Source organism: Erigeron canadensis, chromosome 3 (assembly GCF_010389155.1).
Source record: "Erigeron canadensis isolate Cc75 chromosome 3, C_canadensis_v1, whole genome shotgun sequence".
In the NCBI taxonomy this organism is placed as follows: Eukaryota; Viridiplantae; Streptophyta; class Magnoliopsida; order Asterales; family Asteraceae; genus Erigeron; species Erigeron canadensis.
Window position 1 is genome coordinate 3,431,966 of NC_057763.1, and position 16,940 is coordinate 3,448,905.

The following is a 16,940-nucleotide window of genomic DNA, read 5'->3' on the forward strand; positions in this document are numbered from 1 at the left end:
TCATGAATTATTATGATTTGACTATTCTAGTTAAAAAGATTAAGATTAAAGCCGACACAAACCCTAATGGCTAGCTTTATAAAAACCTCAAAGTCATTATTTCCATCTTCCTTGTTCACCTAACCATCTCAGTAGTCTCATATTCATCATTTCCATCTTCCTTGCTACTTACCCACCTTAACAGCCTCAATCACCACCACCAAACTCTCAACTTTACAGTCACAAGTCATAATCCATTAGTGGTGCTCAACATTTTGATGTTTCATGAGGCACTCAATTATACTTGTTTGTCTTACAAAAAAGTGATAACTGAGCTCTCTTACCTTATGATTCTTTCTTGTTGTTAAAGTTTGTTAAAAGTGAACATTCAGTAAGAATAGCCCATTAAGATGAAACAACTGTGTGACCATACATTTTTCAGTTTTCAAGCCCTTCAATCTGAAATGAATAATCAACAACCACCCCATAAGATTTTATCATACTCGATCTACCAATCAAAATATTCAACGACGATTTCTTTGTTTAAATCAAGTAAGTTTCATTCGAACCTTGATTTAAAGTGTCATTTATTTTTTATTCTAATAAAGGTTTTATATTTGGGTATTTTTCATTTATATATACTATTGAACGAATTGCATTTTTGGTCTATGTGTTATCACACTTTTTGCAAGTTTGATACAAACATGTGCAAAGTCACGAAACGCATCCCTGTCATATGACAACCGTTGCAATCTTGGTCCAAAGTTAACTTTCCGTCTAATTTTACCGTTAAAGACATCATGTGCCTCTCACGTGAGGGGATATACTGTCTTTTCATATAAACGAGGACTATTTCTGCAAATAACAATTTATACATATCTATTGGACGGAAAACCGGCTGGAAAGAAAACAAATCTGAAAATTTCATATACATATATACACCCTCAAATAGACTCATACAAAGAAAAGAAATCTGAAAATTTCATCAGTTACACAACTGGAAAAAGAAACATTACCAGTGGCCGGAAATTTGAACCATTGGACGGAAAACCGAACCAGTGGCCGGAAGTTTGAGCCATTGGTCGGAAAATCAAGCGGCTGGCTAGCAAAAGTGACTAGCAAGCCAAATAGAGTATAGATCTGGATTCAAAGGCCGAAGGTAATCGATGACGGCGATAGTATTAACCACTGATGGTGGTGGAGTTTTGGGTTGCGGTGGTGGCATGTGACGGTAGTAAATCTGTTTTTCAGTAACCTCTCATCATCACGTTTTTCAGTAATGAGTACATCATCACCATCATGGTGGCCGGAGAAAGACGATGACTGGAAAAACATCTTTGCTTAGCCGTCGTCATTTCTTGCTAAATTCCATCTTGATTTGTTTTGATAATTATCACAATCAACAAATGCACAAAAGAAAGTTGGAATAGTGGAGGATTTGGGATCTGACGCCACAAAAGAAAGTTGGAATAGTGGAGGATTTGTGCATTTGTTGATTGTGATGATTATCAAAACAAATCAAGATGGAATTTAGCAAGAAAAGACGACGGCTAAGCAAAGATGTTTTTCCAGTCATCGTCTTTCTCCGGCCACCATGATGGTGATGATGTACTCATAATTGAAAAACGTGATGATGAGAGGTTATTGAAAAACAGATCTACAACCGTCACATGCCACCACCGCAACCCAAAACTCCACCACCATCAATGGTTAATACTGTCGCCGTCATCGATTACCTTCAGCCTTTGAATCCAGATCTATACACTATTTGGCTTGCTAGTCACTTTTGCTAGCCAGCCGCTCGATTTTCCGACCAATGGCTCAAACTTCCGGCCACTGGTTCGGTTTTCCGTCCAATGGTTCAAATTTCCGGCCACTGGTAATGTTTCTTTTTCCAGTTGTGTAACTAATGAAATTTTCAGATTTCTTTTCTTTGTATGAGTCTCTTTGAGGGTGTATATATGTATATGAAATTTTCAGATTTGTTTTCTTTCCAGTCGGTTTTTCGTCCAATAGATATGTATAAACTGTTATTTGCAGAAATAGTCCTCGTTTATATGAAAAGACAGTATATCCCCTCACGTGAGAGGCACATGATGTCTTTAACGGTAAAATTAGACGGAAAGTTAACTTTGGACCATGATTGCAACGATTGTGATATGACAGGGATGCATTTCGCGACTTTACACATGATTGTATCAAACTTGCAAAAAGTATGATAATACAGGGACCAAAAATGCAATTCGTTCTAGACTATTAGAAAAAACCTATTTTGTTAATTAATTTTTCAAAAACTTAAAGCGAAATTAAAAACATGGTGAGTAAACCATAATAAACCTAACAGAAATTTGAATCCATAGCAGAACAAATCATCCATATTATGTAGAGCATAGCATAGCTAATCATCATAAAGGTAGAAGCAAATTCAAAGAAAACTCAAATGCAAAAGCAAATCAAAGTAATATGGTTATGGATTAATGCACAACAGTGGTAGTAAACGATTTTCCAAAACCATTACATAGCGTTCCAAGAAAATTAACTCATATCCCAGGAAATTTCAGCCCTATGCCCACTTTCCCTTTCTGAAGTACCCAAAACAAGTTATGTGTTGCCAAGTGTTTCAAGCCTCTACCAATTTGAGGACCCAAAATATGACAACCTCTGTACACAACAACTGTGACACCACCAACTTTCACAAAAGTATCCACATGACCCCACCCACCTAGCAATTTCTCTGTGTTGCAACATCTAATGGAAAGCAACAATGTGAGGCGCAACGGGGGGCATGGTGTCAAATTGGCCGATGATGTGGTGGAAACTATTCATATCCCCTAGATGGAAATGACACACGGCTAGGAGGTGAAGGCTCGTTTGCCTCTTGGAAACAGGAGCAATGTCAACTTGGGAGGTGAGCTCCGAAACAAGCGGCCCTACATCACCCTGGTCATCTGAGTGAGCCTCAACTAACTTCAAATCCATATAACAATAAGGCTTTTGATTTTCAGGCAGAGCATTATACTTAGCTTGAACATGATGCATTAGATCTTAAAGAACAAGTATTCAATGAAGAGGTGGAACATGGTGAAACAATCTCACTTTCTGATGAAGAACTCCTATTTGATGAAAGTAGTATGAAACAATGCATGTTAACTCCAAAGAAGACAAATGAAGACTACTTTTATTTGAAGACTATTTTATTTGTATGAAGACCTTATTATTTGGTTGAAGACTTTGTATTTGTTTGATGAAGACCAATGGATACCGATTTGAAGACCAATGAAGACCGATGAAAACAAACGAAGATACACATGAAGATTGAAGACTATTTTATTTGCTTGAAAACTTTGAATTTGTTTGAACGCTTTGTATTTGGTTGAAGACTAAGACTATGTCTTTCTATTGAAACTTTGATCTATAATAAAAGTGTGCACTTTTAAGACAATTTTTAGCATTTTTGTTTGTTTTTACTTAATTTGGTGATTTTTTGTGTGAAATAACTTTGGAGATTTTTGTTTCAATTAATTAGATATTATCATTTGGGAGGTATCTTGCTCCTAGTCTGAGTCATTAGCAATCATTTGGCCGAAAGTCGATCTACGACGAAAAAAAGTGAATTATAGTGAATTATAGTCCTTTTTAGTGAGTTTTTACTTAACTTTAAGTCTTTTTTTTTTGTAAAATAGCTTGGAGGTTATTTTGTCAATACACTAGATATTATCATTTGGGAGATATTTTAGGGCTTAGTCTTGAGCCATTAGCAATCATGTGGTCGAAAATCGATTTACTACCAAAAAAAGATGAGATTAACTCCTGTTAAGACTTTTTTTAACGACCGCTAGGCACTAATGGACCATTATTGCACTCGCTAACAGGCGTTAGTATAATTTTTAACGGTCATTAGGACCACTTATGCAAAAAATAAACGAGTTTTGTTTTCAAAATGGTTTGGACACAAACCGGTCCCAAGTGACCCTAATTGGTCTGGAATGGGTCGGGTATTCCATCCCTGAATCCGATTCCAAAGCCACTCGAGTTTTCGGTCAAAATCGATCCGAGTTAATGCCACCCCGAACCGGTTCGAACTGGGTCAGGCCAGGCTCAAAACCAACAAATGGGCACGACTACGTGAGGCTAATTATGTGTACATTTCTCGTTTTTTAGAACGACTATATTACTTCTAAATTACACAAATGTCTAGCATGCAACTCAAGAATTTCATAGATATCTCTTTCATTTATCTTTTTAAGTATAAAAAATTAGACTTGAACTTTGATTAAAAAAAACCTAACGTTCTTTATTTTATCCAAGGAATTATGAAATATGAAAGTATGAAAGGTCCTAATTATGTCTTATATATATAAACTCTTAAGGCTTTAACCCATGACATGACAATTTTAAGGTTAGCAAATGTGAAGCTAATTATGTGCACATTTTAATATTATTTTTTAAAGAAATATTTTACTTTTAAATTATACAAATATCTATTATGCAACTCAAGGATTTCACAAAATCCCATAATCAACCGTTACATCAGTTATTTTTTCATTCACTACTAGGTCATAAACGTCACCCTCAACACACGTTGCCACCAGGCCGATACCACCACCACCGTCACCGATTGTCGCCGTATCGTGCGAAAGAGTGCGTCTAGGTTCATCTAATAACTAAAAAGTTTAGCATGCCTGAATGTTACATCTATAATATAATCTAATATTTGGTAATCTATATCTATATCTATAATATAACTAAAAAAGGGGATTGGTGGTATACTTGACACCCTTAATCCCCCTCCTTTAGCCTAATCCTCCATCCTTATTCATTCTCTAATTTTTTAATATTAATCAAAATTAATTTACACTTTTTGGTTTTCCATCACTAATTTACACTTTAACCCAATCTAAAACAATTAATTTACACTTTTTGGTTTCTTATCACCAATTTACACTTTTCAACCCAATTTAAAAATAATTAACTTACACTTTTAGATTTTTCATCACCAATTTACACTTTAACCCAATTTAAAAATAATTAATTATACTTTTTAGTTTTCCATCACCATTTTACAATTTCACTGAATTTGAAAATAATTAATTTACACTTTTTGGTTTTATTGGTAATCTATACTATAACTCACGTACGACAAAAAAAAAAGCTACGGTCAAATACAAAAGGGGTTTTCTTTTTATATACTTGCACATAATTAATCATTATTATTATTTTTTAACATTGAATTATTATGTTATTGTTATTATTATTTCTTTTAACTTAGTTTGTTGTCAATTATAGGTTCGTTATGTCTTTTTCTTCAACAAAAAAAATATGACCACATTAGTTCATCTTGAAAATCTTAAGCCAACACATGTTAACCATCATTTACGACTCCGTATTGTGCATGTATGGACTGTTTCGGAGTGAAACAACCTGATCAAAATCAAAGCGTTCGAGATGGTCTTTATTGATGAATTGGTATGTATTTTTCAAATTATATAGTTTACTGTTTGAACCTAAAATGATAGGATCAGTGACGATACGGGTTTGACCGCGACAACCATCGCATCTCCTGAATATACAGTACGAACCTAACAAGCTCTTAACGAGCCTAAGGTGGCAATGGTTGTCCTAGAGTGGGATAGATGTTTTTCGCTTGTACTCTAGAAGGATTGGTAGAAGTGATTATGATCACTTGCTTTTGTATGTGACTTGAATGTATGTGAAGGGAATATTATTCACTTGTAAATATTCACTTGTTTTGTATCAAACACATACGTATGAATGTATACCGTGAATGCATGAGACAATAAGTGACTCTAATATGTATCATGTGATAGAGATATTGAAGTGAGAGGGCATTCACATGCATACATGTATGTTGAAGTGAATACTTAGCTTAGCTTGAATATATGGTAGTGAGGAATACTTATAGATGAAATAGGGAAGTAGGTGTCTATTTAACAACTATCATCCATTTCCTTTAAAGCATATAATATATAAACATATATAAAACGAACCAAAGGATTGTGTTGTTATACATTTGGGTCTTTGTAATATGTATGTAACTACATACGTGATCAAGTCCCCCAAGTTTAAGCATAAAGATATTATCCAAATATTTTTGTGTTTAAACTTATAATGATATTTCTTTCTTCCTTTAGGAAACGAATCTTTGATAACTTGCTCTTGTACTACTAGTGGGTTTTGCTTGTTGATGGAGCCTTTGGCCTAGTGATAGGCTAACGTTTTTTTTAGCTGATGGCTCTTGAAAGATATTTATGTACATTAGTACATAAGTATAATATATTTCTTCATTTTTATCATAAAGGAATACAATCCATGTCCGCTTTCGTCATCACAGAAGAACGTAATCTATGTCCTCCTTCTCACAGAGGAACACAATCTATACCCGCTTTACAGAGGAACATAATCCATGCCCGCATTATTTCTTGTCAATGTTATAGCTATCGAGTAATGACTTTTTCAATATCAAGTCCCCCAAATTCAATTGTGAAGGACTTATTGTTAGTATCTTTGCATTTGAATTTTTATTTATATTTTACCCACGTCTGGATCTTAAAATATTTTATAACTCGCGAGGATTGTCATGTCCCGATGAGAAATGCTTACCTTTTTATCCAATGAATAAAAAGATGATTAATTTTAATTTTTATTTTTTGTTTGCGCACCGTTTCCCGATGAGAAACGCTTAACCTTCCATCCAATGAATGTGAAGGATGAATAAAGTCTTGGGTGTTGTTGAGGTAATTACCTCTTTAATCCCTTTTGATAATATCACTCCCTGATGAGAAATGCATATCCTTTCATCCAATGGATGTAAAAGATGGATAAAATTTTGAAAGTTGAGGTGTCACTTTATATATATATATATATATTTTATATCACTTCTCCATAAGAAGTGTTTATCATTCCATCCAACAGATGATTTGGATGAAAATTTTTTAAGCATTTAGCCAAGTTTATATTCTTACGTTGGCTTCCTCCACCTTGAGACTTATCTTTGATATATTTTTGTATCTTGCTTCCCAATGAGAAATGTATGTATGTATGTATTCTCATTCAATTAACGAGTAAGATGCTCTTTAAGTGTTAGCCAAACTTTTTTGCTTATTTTGGCTTAATTTATTGAGAAGTTTTGCACATGCATTGGATGTCTTGTCCTTTAGATAATTGGGTTTTTATAATCTAGATCGGAAGTTGCTTAAAGGAAGAGTTTTTTCTTCATGCTAGCTTTAGCATTTTGCTTCCGTCATATCATTCAGATTACCCTTTGATCTTGATTCATTTTCAAGAAGTTGTTTTAACTTCCATAGTTTTAAAACGTATTTGCTCGTGCCAAAGCGTCCGAGCATGTATCTATACATTTTACTCATCTGAAAAATACGGCCAAGCTACTTTCATGTAGCTTTTACACATGGGGTATTCCCAATTATTTATGAAGTTTCTTGATCGAACTGCATTATTTTATTTTATAACCTTTTTTGAAAACTAAATGATGCTTTCATCGATGGCTTATAAAGTTGAGATGCATGATATGATGAACTTTTATCTTTTTGATCGGGAGTAAACTGCTAAGTAGCTTCACGTTTGCACAGAATAACTTCTTATTTCTATCCACAATGAGTCATTGCTTCAAAATTAAGCTTTCAAAATGTCAACGACAAGTTGAGTCTATAGGCAAGTGAACTAAAATTTAAAACACGCCTAGACATGCATTAAGATATTTAAGTATACATGTGTATACACACGCATAAACATTTGTTCTCGTACTATATGCACATGCTTGCAACAATACTATATTTATGCAAAACTAATATAGGCTAGGCTAGAGAAATAGTATTTGACTTAATAAAGGTGTTAATAAAACAACGCCTATGTACGGTGTGTGTATATTGTTGAAATATGATCACATAAAATGAACGTATGTCCGAAAAGTATTTAAGCCTACGGGGTTACACCTCAACGTGAATGTAACTATAATTAATTAATATATTAAATGTAATTTATTAATTATTTTGATCACGAAAAACTGACGGTCGTCTGTTAAATGTTAATAGTTAACGGTACTTAACTAACGGACTTAACGGAGGAGATAATTGTGATTGGATGGAAAATTAAGAAACCCTCTAGAAACTTCCTAGAGGGGGACGGCTAACATCAAGGGGTATTTAGAAAACCCTAAACTTGTTTTTCAAGCTAATGTTTGGCTATAAATACAAACCAATTCTTAAGTTTTTCACACACACAATTACTAAGGTTTTCTAAAACCCTAAAATTCTCTCCTCCTCCCTCTTTCTTGGCTTCGGCCGATCCTCACAATACAAAGGGTTTTGGGTTTTGTTTGGTTCGTGTGAAAGGGTATTAACAAAGGGTTGTTTGTTCGTGATCAAGTACTAGCATACGTACGTTCCAACGTTGTGTGTGCAATCGTAGAGAGGTTAATTTAAACCTTGTTCTTGTTTTAATCTCTCCAATATAAGGTACATATTCTATACTTTGGTTAATTAATAAAACTGCATAGATCTTGTCTTCCGTTGCGTGCTTTGTGATTTGTTTGATAATAGTTATATAACCCAACATATATATAAGATATACATGCATTTGCATACACATCTCTATGTATGTGTTGAAATTCTCCTCTTTTGAGTCTTTGACTAGACAAGTCTACTATTCATCCTTTCTCATTGTCAGTATATCATTTAGGCTAGAATAATTTTTCTTTGCATGAATAAAATTTATACTATGCATATATCTGAAGGAAAAAGCATCCTGTGCATACTCAAAAGACTCGGCTAAAAAGAATCCAAGAGTGCATTTTTATTTCTAATTATACTCTTTTAAACTCATCAATCATGGCCATGTTTTATATAAAAATATATATATGTATTGCTTTCATTTAACCATACAAAAAATAGTTGTATGTGTCTCGATCCATGCATACATGGATAAAGGGAGAAGCAAACATATATAGCTAGATACCATCAATACACATGCTCATGAGTTTTGTATTTATTGGATTGAGAGAACGTGAATTAATTATCTCAATACATACTGTATAATAAAAAAAAAAGTGAAGCCTTATCCTTTTTTATAGGTTTTAAAGGCTTTCATAGCTTGATTTTCTTTATACACTTACATCTTAGCCATCACAAAGAAAGTTAATATAATGTATATCTAGTATCACGTATACACTTAAGACTTTTATGCTTACTTTTGTTTACTGTTTGAGGCAGAATTGAATAAAGCAATGTACACCACTTTGTATACTATTTCTTTTGTGAGGCACTTATTTTATAGACTACAGCCTAAGTTAAGCGTTTACACATAAAGTCATTTGCCTAAAACATATACATAGTATGTAAGACTTTATACCTTGAAGAATGAGTCGACTCACTGACAGGAATTAATCCAAAACTGCCGCTAAACTCCTCTTGTCGATAAACTGGAAATTCCACGTTCAATCTCTGAAAGAAAAGAAGAGATTGGAGGAGCTTCGGCGTTGCTTGACCGGTAAGAAGAAAACTCACGCTCGATCAACGCGAAAAAAGAAGGGGAGAATCCCTTGATTGCAACTCGTGGATGCCTCACTTTATGGCTTGGATCGACTTTTTAATGAATGCGGATAAAGAATTAAGTGAAACTAAAAGACGAGATCACCCCATTTTTTATTTTATGTGTACTACTTGAGCCACCAAGTATATTTATGTGAAATAAAAATTTGGGTTTCTTTCCTTTTCACCTTCCAGCAAGCTACTCCCTCCATCCATGTATGGATGAGTGTGTTTTGGTATATATATATATATATATATATTTTACCGGAAAAGAAGAGCAAAGATCCAAAGTTTTGGCTTGTTTGTATTTGCAGAGTAGATCTGGCTTTCTTGTTGAAAGATGATTGAGACATGAAGACCTATTTGCTCGGGTCCCACGGATGACGCCAATGTTTGAACCTAAAATGATAGGCTCAGTGACGATACGGGTTTGACCGCGACAACTATCGCATCTCCTAAATATACAATGCGAACCTAACAAGCTCTTAGCGAGCCTAAGGTGGCAATGGTTATCTTAGAGTGGGATAGATGTTTTTCCCTTGTACTCTAAAAGGATTGGTAGAAGTGATTATGATCACTTGCTTTTGTATGTGACTTGAATGAATGTGAAGGGAATATTATTCACATGTAATTCACTTGTTTTGTATCAAACACATACGTATGAATGTATACCGTGAATGTTTGAGACAATAAGTGACTCTAATATGTATCATGTGATAGAGATATTGAAGTGAGAGGGCATTCACATGCATACATGTATGTTTAAGTGAATACTTAGCTTGAATATATGGTAGTGAGGAATACTTATAGATGAAATAGGGGAGTAGGTGTCTATTTAACAACTATCATCCATTTCCTTTAAAGCATATAATATATAAATATATATAAAACGAACCAAAGGATTGTGTTGTTATATATTTGGGTCTTTTTAATATGTATGTAACTACATACGTGATCATTTACACTTTTAGAATATAAGAAATTGTAAATTTTTTATTTAACTAAAGTTGAAAAAAAAGGTAAACTGAAATCAGTATTTATATGGAGTTAATTTTCGTATGTTTCTTTTTTTAGCTTTCATATTAATTAAGTTGTGATATAAGACTTAATTAATCTAAATATTATATATTAAATTTTGTGTTTGTAACCTATATTAACTCTTATGATTTACGATTATATCTTTTTATAACATTTTAGATATAAAGTCTAAATTTGCTATGAGTAGGGTTCTGATTATTTTAATATATTGACTTTGATTATTTTGATATCGTTTTGAAAGTAGCTCATTAATGGTGTATACAAGATTTACGATTATATCATTCTATAAGCTTTTATATGAAAAGTCGCATTTTGCTATGAGTAAGATTATGATTACTTTAATATATCGACTATGATTATTTTGAATTTGTTTTGAAGCTAGCTCAATAATGGTATAATTTTTTAACCGCTGTTATTCTATCAGGAAAAAATGCTACATATTGAGATGATGTTAAATGTTTTAGTGTAATTATTTAGCATGGTATAACAATTCATCATTTTAGTTTGTGTATGACAGATATACTTCGGATTTTATAAAAAGCATGATATCAATTTTAAATAATATCTTTAGATAAAACCCTTTGAACCACATTATGTTTAGGATTTAACATAATAGTAGATGGCTTTGCAAGGTTTTTTGCTCGACTTTTTTTTTTTATCAAGAATTTTTTTCCTATCTTTCTTGCATTAGCTGATAAAATCATTTGATACATGTTTAGAATGTCCTTGGTTGGGTTTCTTTTTTATCCTGAATAATTTTCCTGGGTCTGTATGTAAAGATGTTTATTCGATTCTTATAGTTAATTTGTTTGGGGTTTATTTTTTACAATTGGATTAAACACATAGAAACACTAAAAGAACTTACCAGTTTTTCCATGTTTTTTTTGCTATATGCGGGACACTATCATACATGGCTCGGTAAATGGTGAATGGACGGAAAATTGTAGGAGTATATATTTTGACCGATGGAGTGGCTATTCAGTTAGCAAATTTCCAAGTTAATTTCGATATATCTATTTAATATATTTGAATTCTAATTTTTTAGCTTTGATTAATATATTTTGAGACTACCCGTCCATTGGACGAGCCTGAAGACTAGTTTTACTATATAAAGCATCAATCCCTCTCTCCTTTTTTTAAACTATAACTTTTAACTATCTAAAATAACTCTTTTTATTCAGTAATTTAAACTTATCTAATATACTTATGATAACCTTAATAAAATAATTTACAACATAAAATTCTAAAATAACTACAATACTACATTTAAAATCAATTACTTTAACATTTACTATCATTGCTGCCACCGCCAACCCCACCATCTGTCACCACCACGGTTCCGCTACTACCGCCACCACAAAGCTACCGTTTTTTCATCGCCATCTCATTGCGCCATTTAAAAATGGGAGCCCATACTTATACCACAACTTTTGATTAATTTACGACATTGTAGAACTAATATAACATCCCATACAAGTATATATATTGTATAATAATGATAGATAGAATTAAAAGCTGTGGTAAGATTATCAATTTTTTTAAAAACTAGATAGGATTCTTGTTATTTGAAGGAACACATTCAAATAAAGCGCCACGCATCTATTTCTCCTCTTTTCCGGTAAAATCTCCTTCCTTCACTTATTATATAATCCGATCTCCTATTATTTCATCGATATGTATGATTTTGCTGTTTGATTATAGTATTGGTTGTTACTTTTTTGATCGGTTTGTGATTTACTTCCGTTTTTTTAGTTTTTTCTTAATCTTTGGAAACCATCTTTTATGTCTGCAAAATTAGGGTTTTTCCTTTTCCTCTTATACTAAGGTGATTAATCTACTTTCTCCATTATTATTATATAAATTTGTAAATATTACACATAATACTTTACTGTTAATTACGAATCTTCTATCTAATAATTATAGTATGTATCCATATGTAACATGATCTGCTTGTGTATCTATATATCAATTTTGTGATGCAGAATTATATATATAACATTTAAAGAACACTTAGCAATAGTAACCTTTTTGTTTCTTTAGCTTTGGACACTAAACTTTTGTTTTTCCGACATTTGCAACCAATTTTACCACCAACTTTTAGTAAGCTTTTGAGTTTTTGTCACCAACCTTTGTGTTTCTTTAGTTTTTGCCCTTTAGATCAAGTGGTTAATATCCTTTCCTCTAGAAATGAAAGTCAGTTTTTATTCCCATCTTTTGCAAGACCGAAAGTCATTTTTTTTTTCTTATAAAGAACCTGTAAACAGCTTCTCTACCTAGATATGGGTAAGACTGTTTACATCTTACCCCCCGGCCCTATATACCGTAGTGATATAAGGATCCAAAATCTGTGAAAGATGGCATTGAGTGTTACTCACTTTTTTTAAATGTAGAAGATCTATAAAATTATATTTAATTCTACATCTAAACGTTGAATCTTTAGATCAAGTACTGGTTAATACGTTTATTTCTGGAGACGGAAGTCAATAGTTTTATTCTTGTTCATCATATTTTACCACGATTATCCAGATGTATACTCGTTTTGTTTTATTAATTGATTTGCATTAAATTTGTGCATACTCGTTTAAGTTTGTACGATGAATTTATATGTTAGTGCTTATTTGAGATGCAACATTTTTTTCGTGAATTTGTTGATTTTTATGATTGAATTTGAGTGTTCTGAATGTTTCAAATATTAAAACTGCTCTTTATTTGAGGATATCATGAGGAATAAGTGCCATGTATATGTATATTTATGTGTATGAAAATCCGAGGGTTAGGTGCCTTATGAGAAGCAAGATGCATATGAATCGCATAATCCAAAAAATATGAATCCAATAAAATTATAATGTAAGTTGTATTTTTTGTTATTTTGAAATCCATAACGTGTATCCGGTGTCTCTCTGTAAATTGCAGTCTATTAAGATTATGTTTTGGGGAATGTTTTTATCTGAACACGGGGAAGAAGCTATGAAAATGCTTGTGAAAGAAGCAGTTTGGTACCACAATTTTCAAGGATTAATGCTCCAAAATTATCACACGAAAAGTCTCCCCTATGAAAAAACACGTCTACTCTTTGAGGCTATCCTTAAATGCCATAGTGCCTTTTCTGCGTTGGTCGATATCATGTATTTGGTCGAAAAGGGGCAGTGGTGCGACAGCCGGGACACTTTGTATCGCATTCTCAACCTCTACAGATCAAAGTTTTACGAGGAGCTTTCCAAAACTGCTGATAAGGTGACAGAGTTTAAGAGCCACATCGAGGATTATAAAGCAGAAGCAGAATCTCTAGACACAGGACGTCTTAATGACACCTGTGTCTTTCGTCGCTATGAAAAATTTGAGGTTAACAAATTAGGAGATCAATTAACTCTTTGTGTTATAAAAAATCTTGCATATTTAATGCGTAAATTTTAATTTACGGCCTTTTGAGCTAGAATTTCTCGCATCATAATGTTAATTACATCTAATCTTATCTGATCTGTTACTCACAGATTCTTTGATGCTGCAGATTGAAGCTTTATTTGCAGCCGAAACAGAGTTTTCTGATTTACAGAACGAGAATATGAACATCATCTCTAAAAGTATAGCTTTTATATTAGTTCAACGTGTATTGTCTGTGATCTAAATTCATTCCTATTTGCTCATCTTATTTCATACTCAAAAATATATGTGTATTTCTATCCAGATCTTGCGATAAGTAACAAGAAAAGGAGGTGCCCGTTTGTGGAATATGAATATGGCACTGAAAGCTGCAAAACCCTGGAGATTGATCCTCGTAATATTTTTGGTGGATATGAATCACTTTTGATGGATCTTAGCAAGCCTGGTAATAATTATGTACCCCTTTTGTGTTCTTATATGGCCCATTGTTGTTACATTTTGAATCTATTAATTATTGAATGTGTGTAATAATATGTTTTCGCTAGTTAGATGCAATAATGGTAATGTTTTTAGGTGTCATATTCTGGAATCTAGGTGTTTGCTTCATAGATACTTTGTCTGCACGTTTTTTTGTATCCCATTTTTGTAGATTGGTGAGGTCAAATCCTATATATGTCAGTTTCACCTGGGAAAAATGTAGAGTTCTGACTACACTTTTAAAGTAAGAGCACACACAATAGTGGTGTATAAAAGACGTCTTTAAATCATGCATACATAGCACTATGCAAAAGATGGGCCAATTAAACATTTCTGTTTGATTTGTCATCTAAGAATTGAGTTTGATCTCCCAGGATCATCTCGCCTAACATTTTATTATTCTTTATTTCTGCTATATCCGCGAAGCTTCATTATAAGTTTAACTTTAAAATGTCATGAAGTTTGAAACTTTTTCTTTTTTATAAATTCTTTTAACTAATGTGTTTTTTTTTTTTTTCTGATAGAATCTTCAAAAGCAATAGATTTACTTTTGGAAAAAATAAGACTGTACAATGGTTATGCTCATTGCATGGATGAATTTGCCCACGAGGAAAATACCCCCTGGGAGCAAAAACAGCTACTTTTGAAGGTCTGCCGTGAATTTGTAAATGCCTACAAGGCTGTGGTTCAGCTCATGTATCAGGTCGAAAGCAGGGAGTGGTGTGACAAACTGGACCAGTTGTATTTCGCTATCGATTTGTATCAAACAGACCTTGACAACGAGCTTGTTAAAATTTATGATAAGGTTACACAGTTTAGAGACTACCTTGAGACGTATAGATCAGAGGGAAAATTTTTCCGTGGTAGCTATCTCTATCCGCACCATGAGTATTTCCAGGTTAAGGATTTGGATTTTGATGTAAATATATTGTTTCTAATTGTGTTATTTCATGCATGAAGTTGTTAAGAACTAGAGTTTAATTATTTAACTAGAGTTTCTCACATAAGTATGTTAATTAATTATCAATGGGTACATCAAACTTTGACCTGATTTAATTAACACTGCAGATTAAAGCTTCTCTTGTACATTCAAGAGTAAACTCTGATTCACAGGAGGAGAATTCGGACCTCGCCACAGAGGGTATAGCCTCCTTCATGTTATTTCATTCTTTGTATTATGTTTATCTAGAACATTCGCATTTATCAGTAAAGAATCCTTGTGTACAAGCTAAATTGTGTTGGTATGCATTTTGTAAACTTACGCCTACCTAATTCGCTTGCAGTTCTTTCTCCTGCGAGACATGAAGAGAAAGAGGTTGTAGTAGATGATGATGATGATTATGAGGTATTGTATTGGAAACTATTTATGAGGTTTATATGCTTCTACAAAATTGATTATGAATAGCACGTTTAGATACTTATATCTGCCTTTACTACTTGCAGTATCTTTTTGAGTAATCTTTGGAGCCAGTGAGACCTAAATGCAGCGGGCTACCAGACTTTTCTCTCTAGCTTGTGCTTCCTGTATTTTGTGTATGTGAATGTCAGCGTCATTTCCAACCAACCTTTAGTTCGTTGTTTATGGATCCTGGAATCTGTGAACCCGTATGTGTATATAGCGTTAAGTTATCTGTGGAACCGTCCATAATCAACTAAAATGGTTGCCAACTGAACTGTAATCTTTTGCTAACAAGAGTAGTTAAGGTGGTGGTCTTGTTTTGTTCTTGTATGCATATTTTTTATTTTTATTTTTTTTGCCTCTTCTCATACTCCGGAATTCATTTCTTGTTACAACCTTTAACAAAATTGTAATCACACATCAACGACACTGCAATAGTAAAATAACCCCGTAGACTATGCAATGACGAAACAATAATCCATACCAAGAAGGCAAAAACTTAGAAACAACACAAAACTCTATATAAAATAAGAGTAAATTTATGAAATTTAAAGAGATTTTTTTGAAAAAAAGTTGATATATACCATTGAGTCGTATAGCTTATTTCATGGGTAGATCGACAATCTTTTGAGCAAAAAGTTGTTTCCAAATCAAGTGGTAAAATATTAGCATGTGAGGGTTTTTCACTAAAATTGGATGTACAACAACCTCATTTTCATATATATATATATATATATCTTGGAGAGTTTGTTAGCACCTTCAGTAACCTTGGCAACAAAAAGAAGAGCAAGTTCTATGCAAATAAACAGTGAAACAGCCTTCGATTTGCTCCTAAGTTCAGGAATATTGATTCTCTCTGTTATTAGCATTCATTTAAGTAGTTTTAAAACAAAAAAAGAAAAGATAAAAAAAAATAATCATCATCATGAGGATCATGACTCACATTCATTTTTGGTAGCTTTTGGGACTCGAACCGAAAGGTACCGGAAAATCTCAAAGTTTGCGAGATTTTTCCTGTAGCATCTCCATCCCATTCTGACATTGCTTTTTATGAGACTGAAACCAACATCATGGTTCTATGATTTTTGTTATGGGTTATTGTC

At 33.1% G+C, this 16,940-nt stretch overlaps 1 protein-coding gene across 1 annotated transcript; it reads left to right on the forward strand.

The window, feature by feature from the left end:
- Positions 1 to 12,114: 12,114 nt before the first annotated feature.
- Positions 12,115 to 16,207, forward strand: LOC122594154. Its single transcript, XM_043766626.1, has 8 exons — positions 12,115 to 12,198; positions 13,494 to 13,922; positions 14,089 to 14,161; positions 14,266 to 14,406; positions 14,963 to 15,336; positions 15,507 to 15,579; positions 15,722 to 15,783; positions 15,882 to 16,207. The coding sequence occupies exons 2-8, from the start codon at positions 13,506 to 13,508 to the stop codon at positions 15,894 to 15,896; spliced, it is 1,155 nt and encodes a 384-aa protein (XP_043622561.1). The 5' UTR covers positions 12,115 to 12,198; positions 13,494 to 13,505; the 3' UTR covers positions 15,897 to 16,207.
- Positions 16,208 to 16,940: the final 733 nt, after the last annotated feature.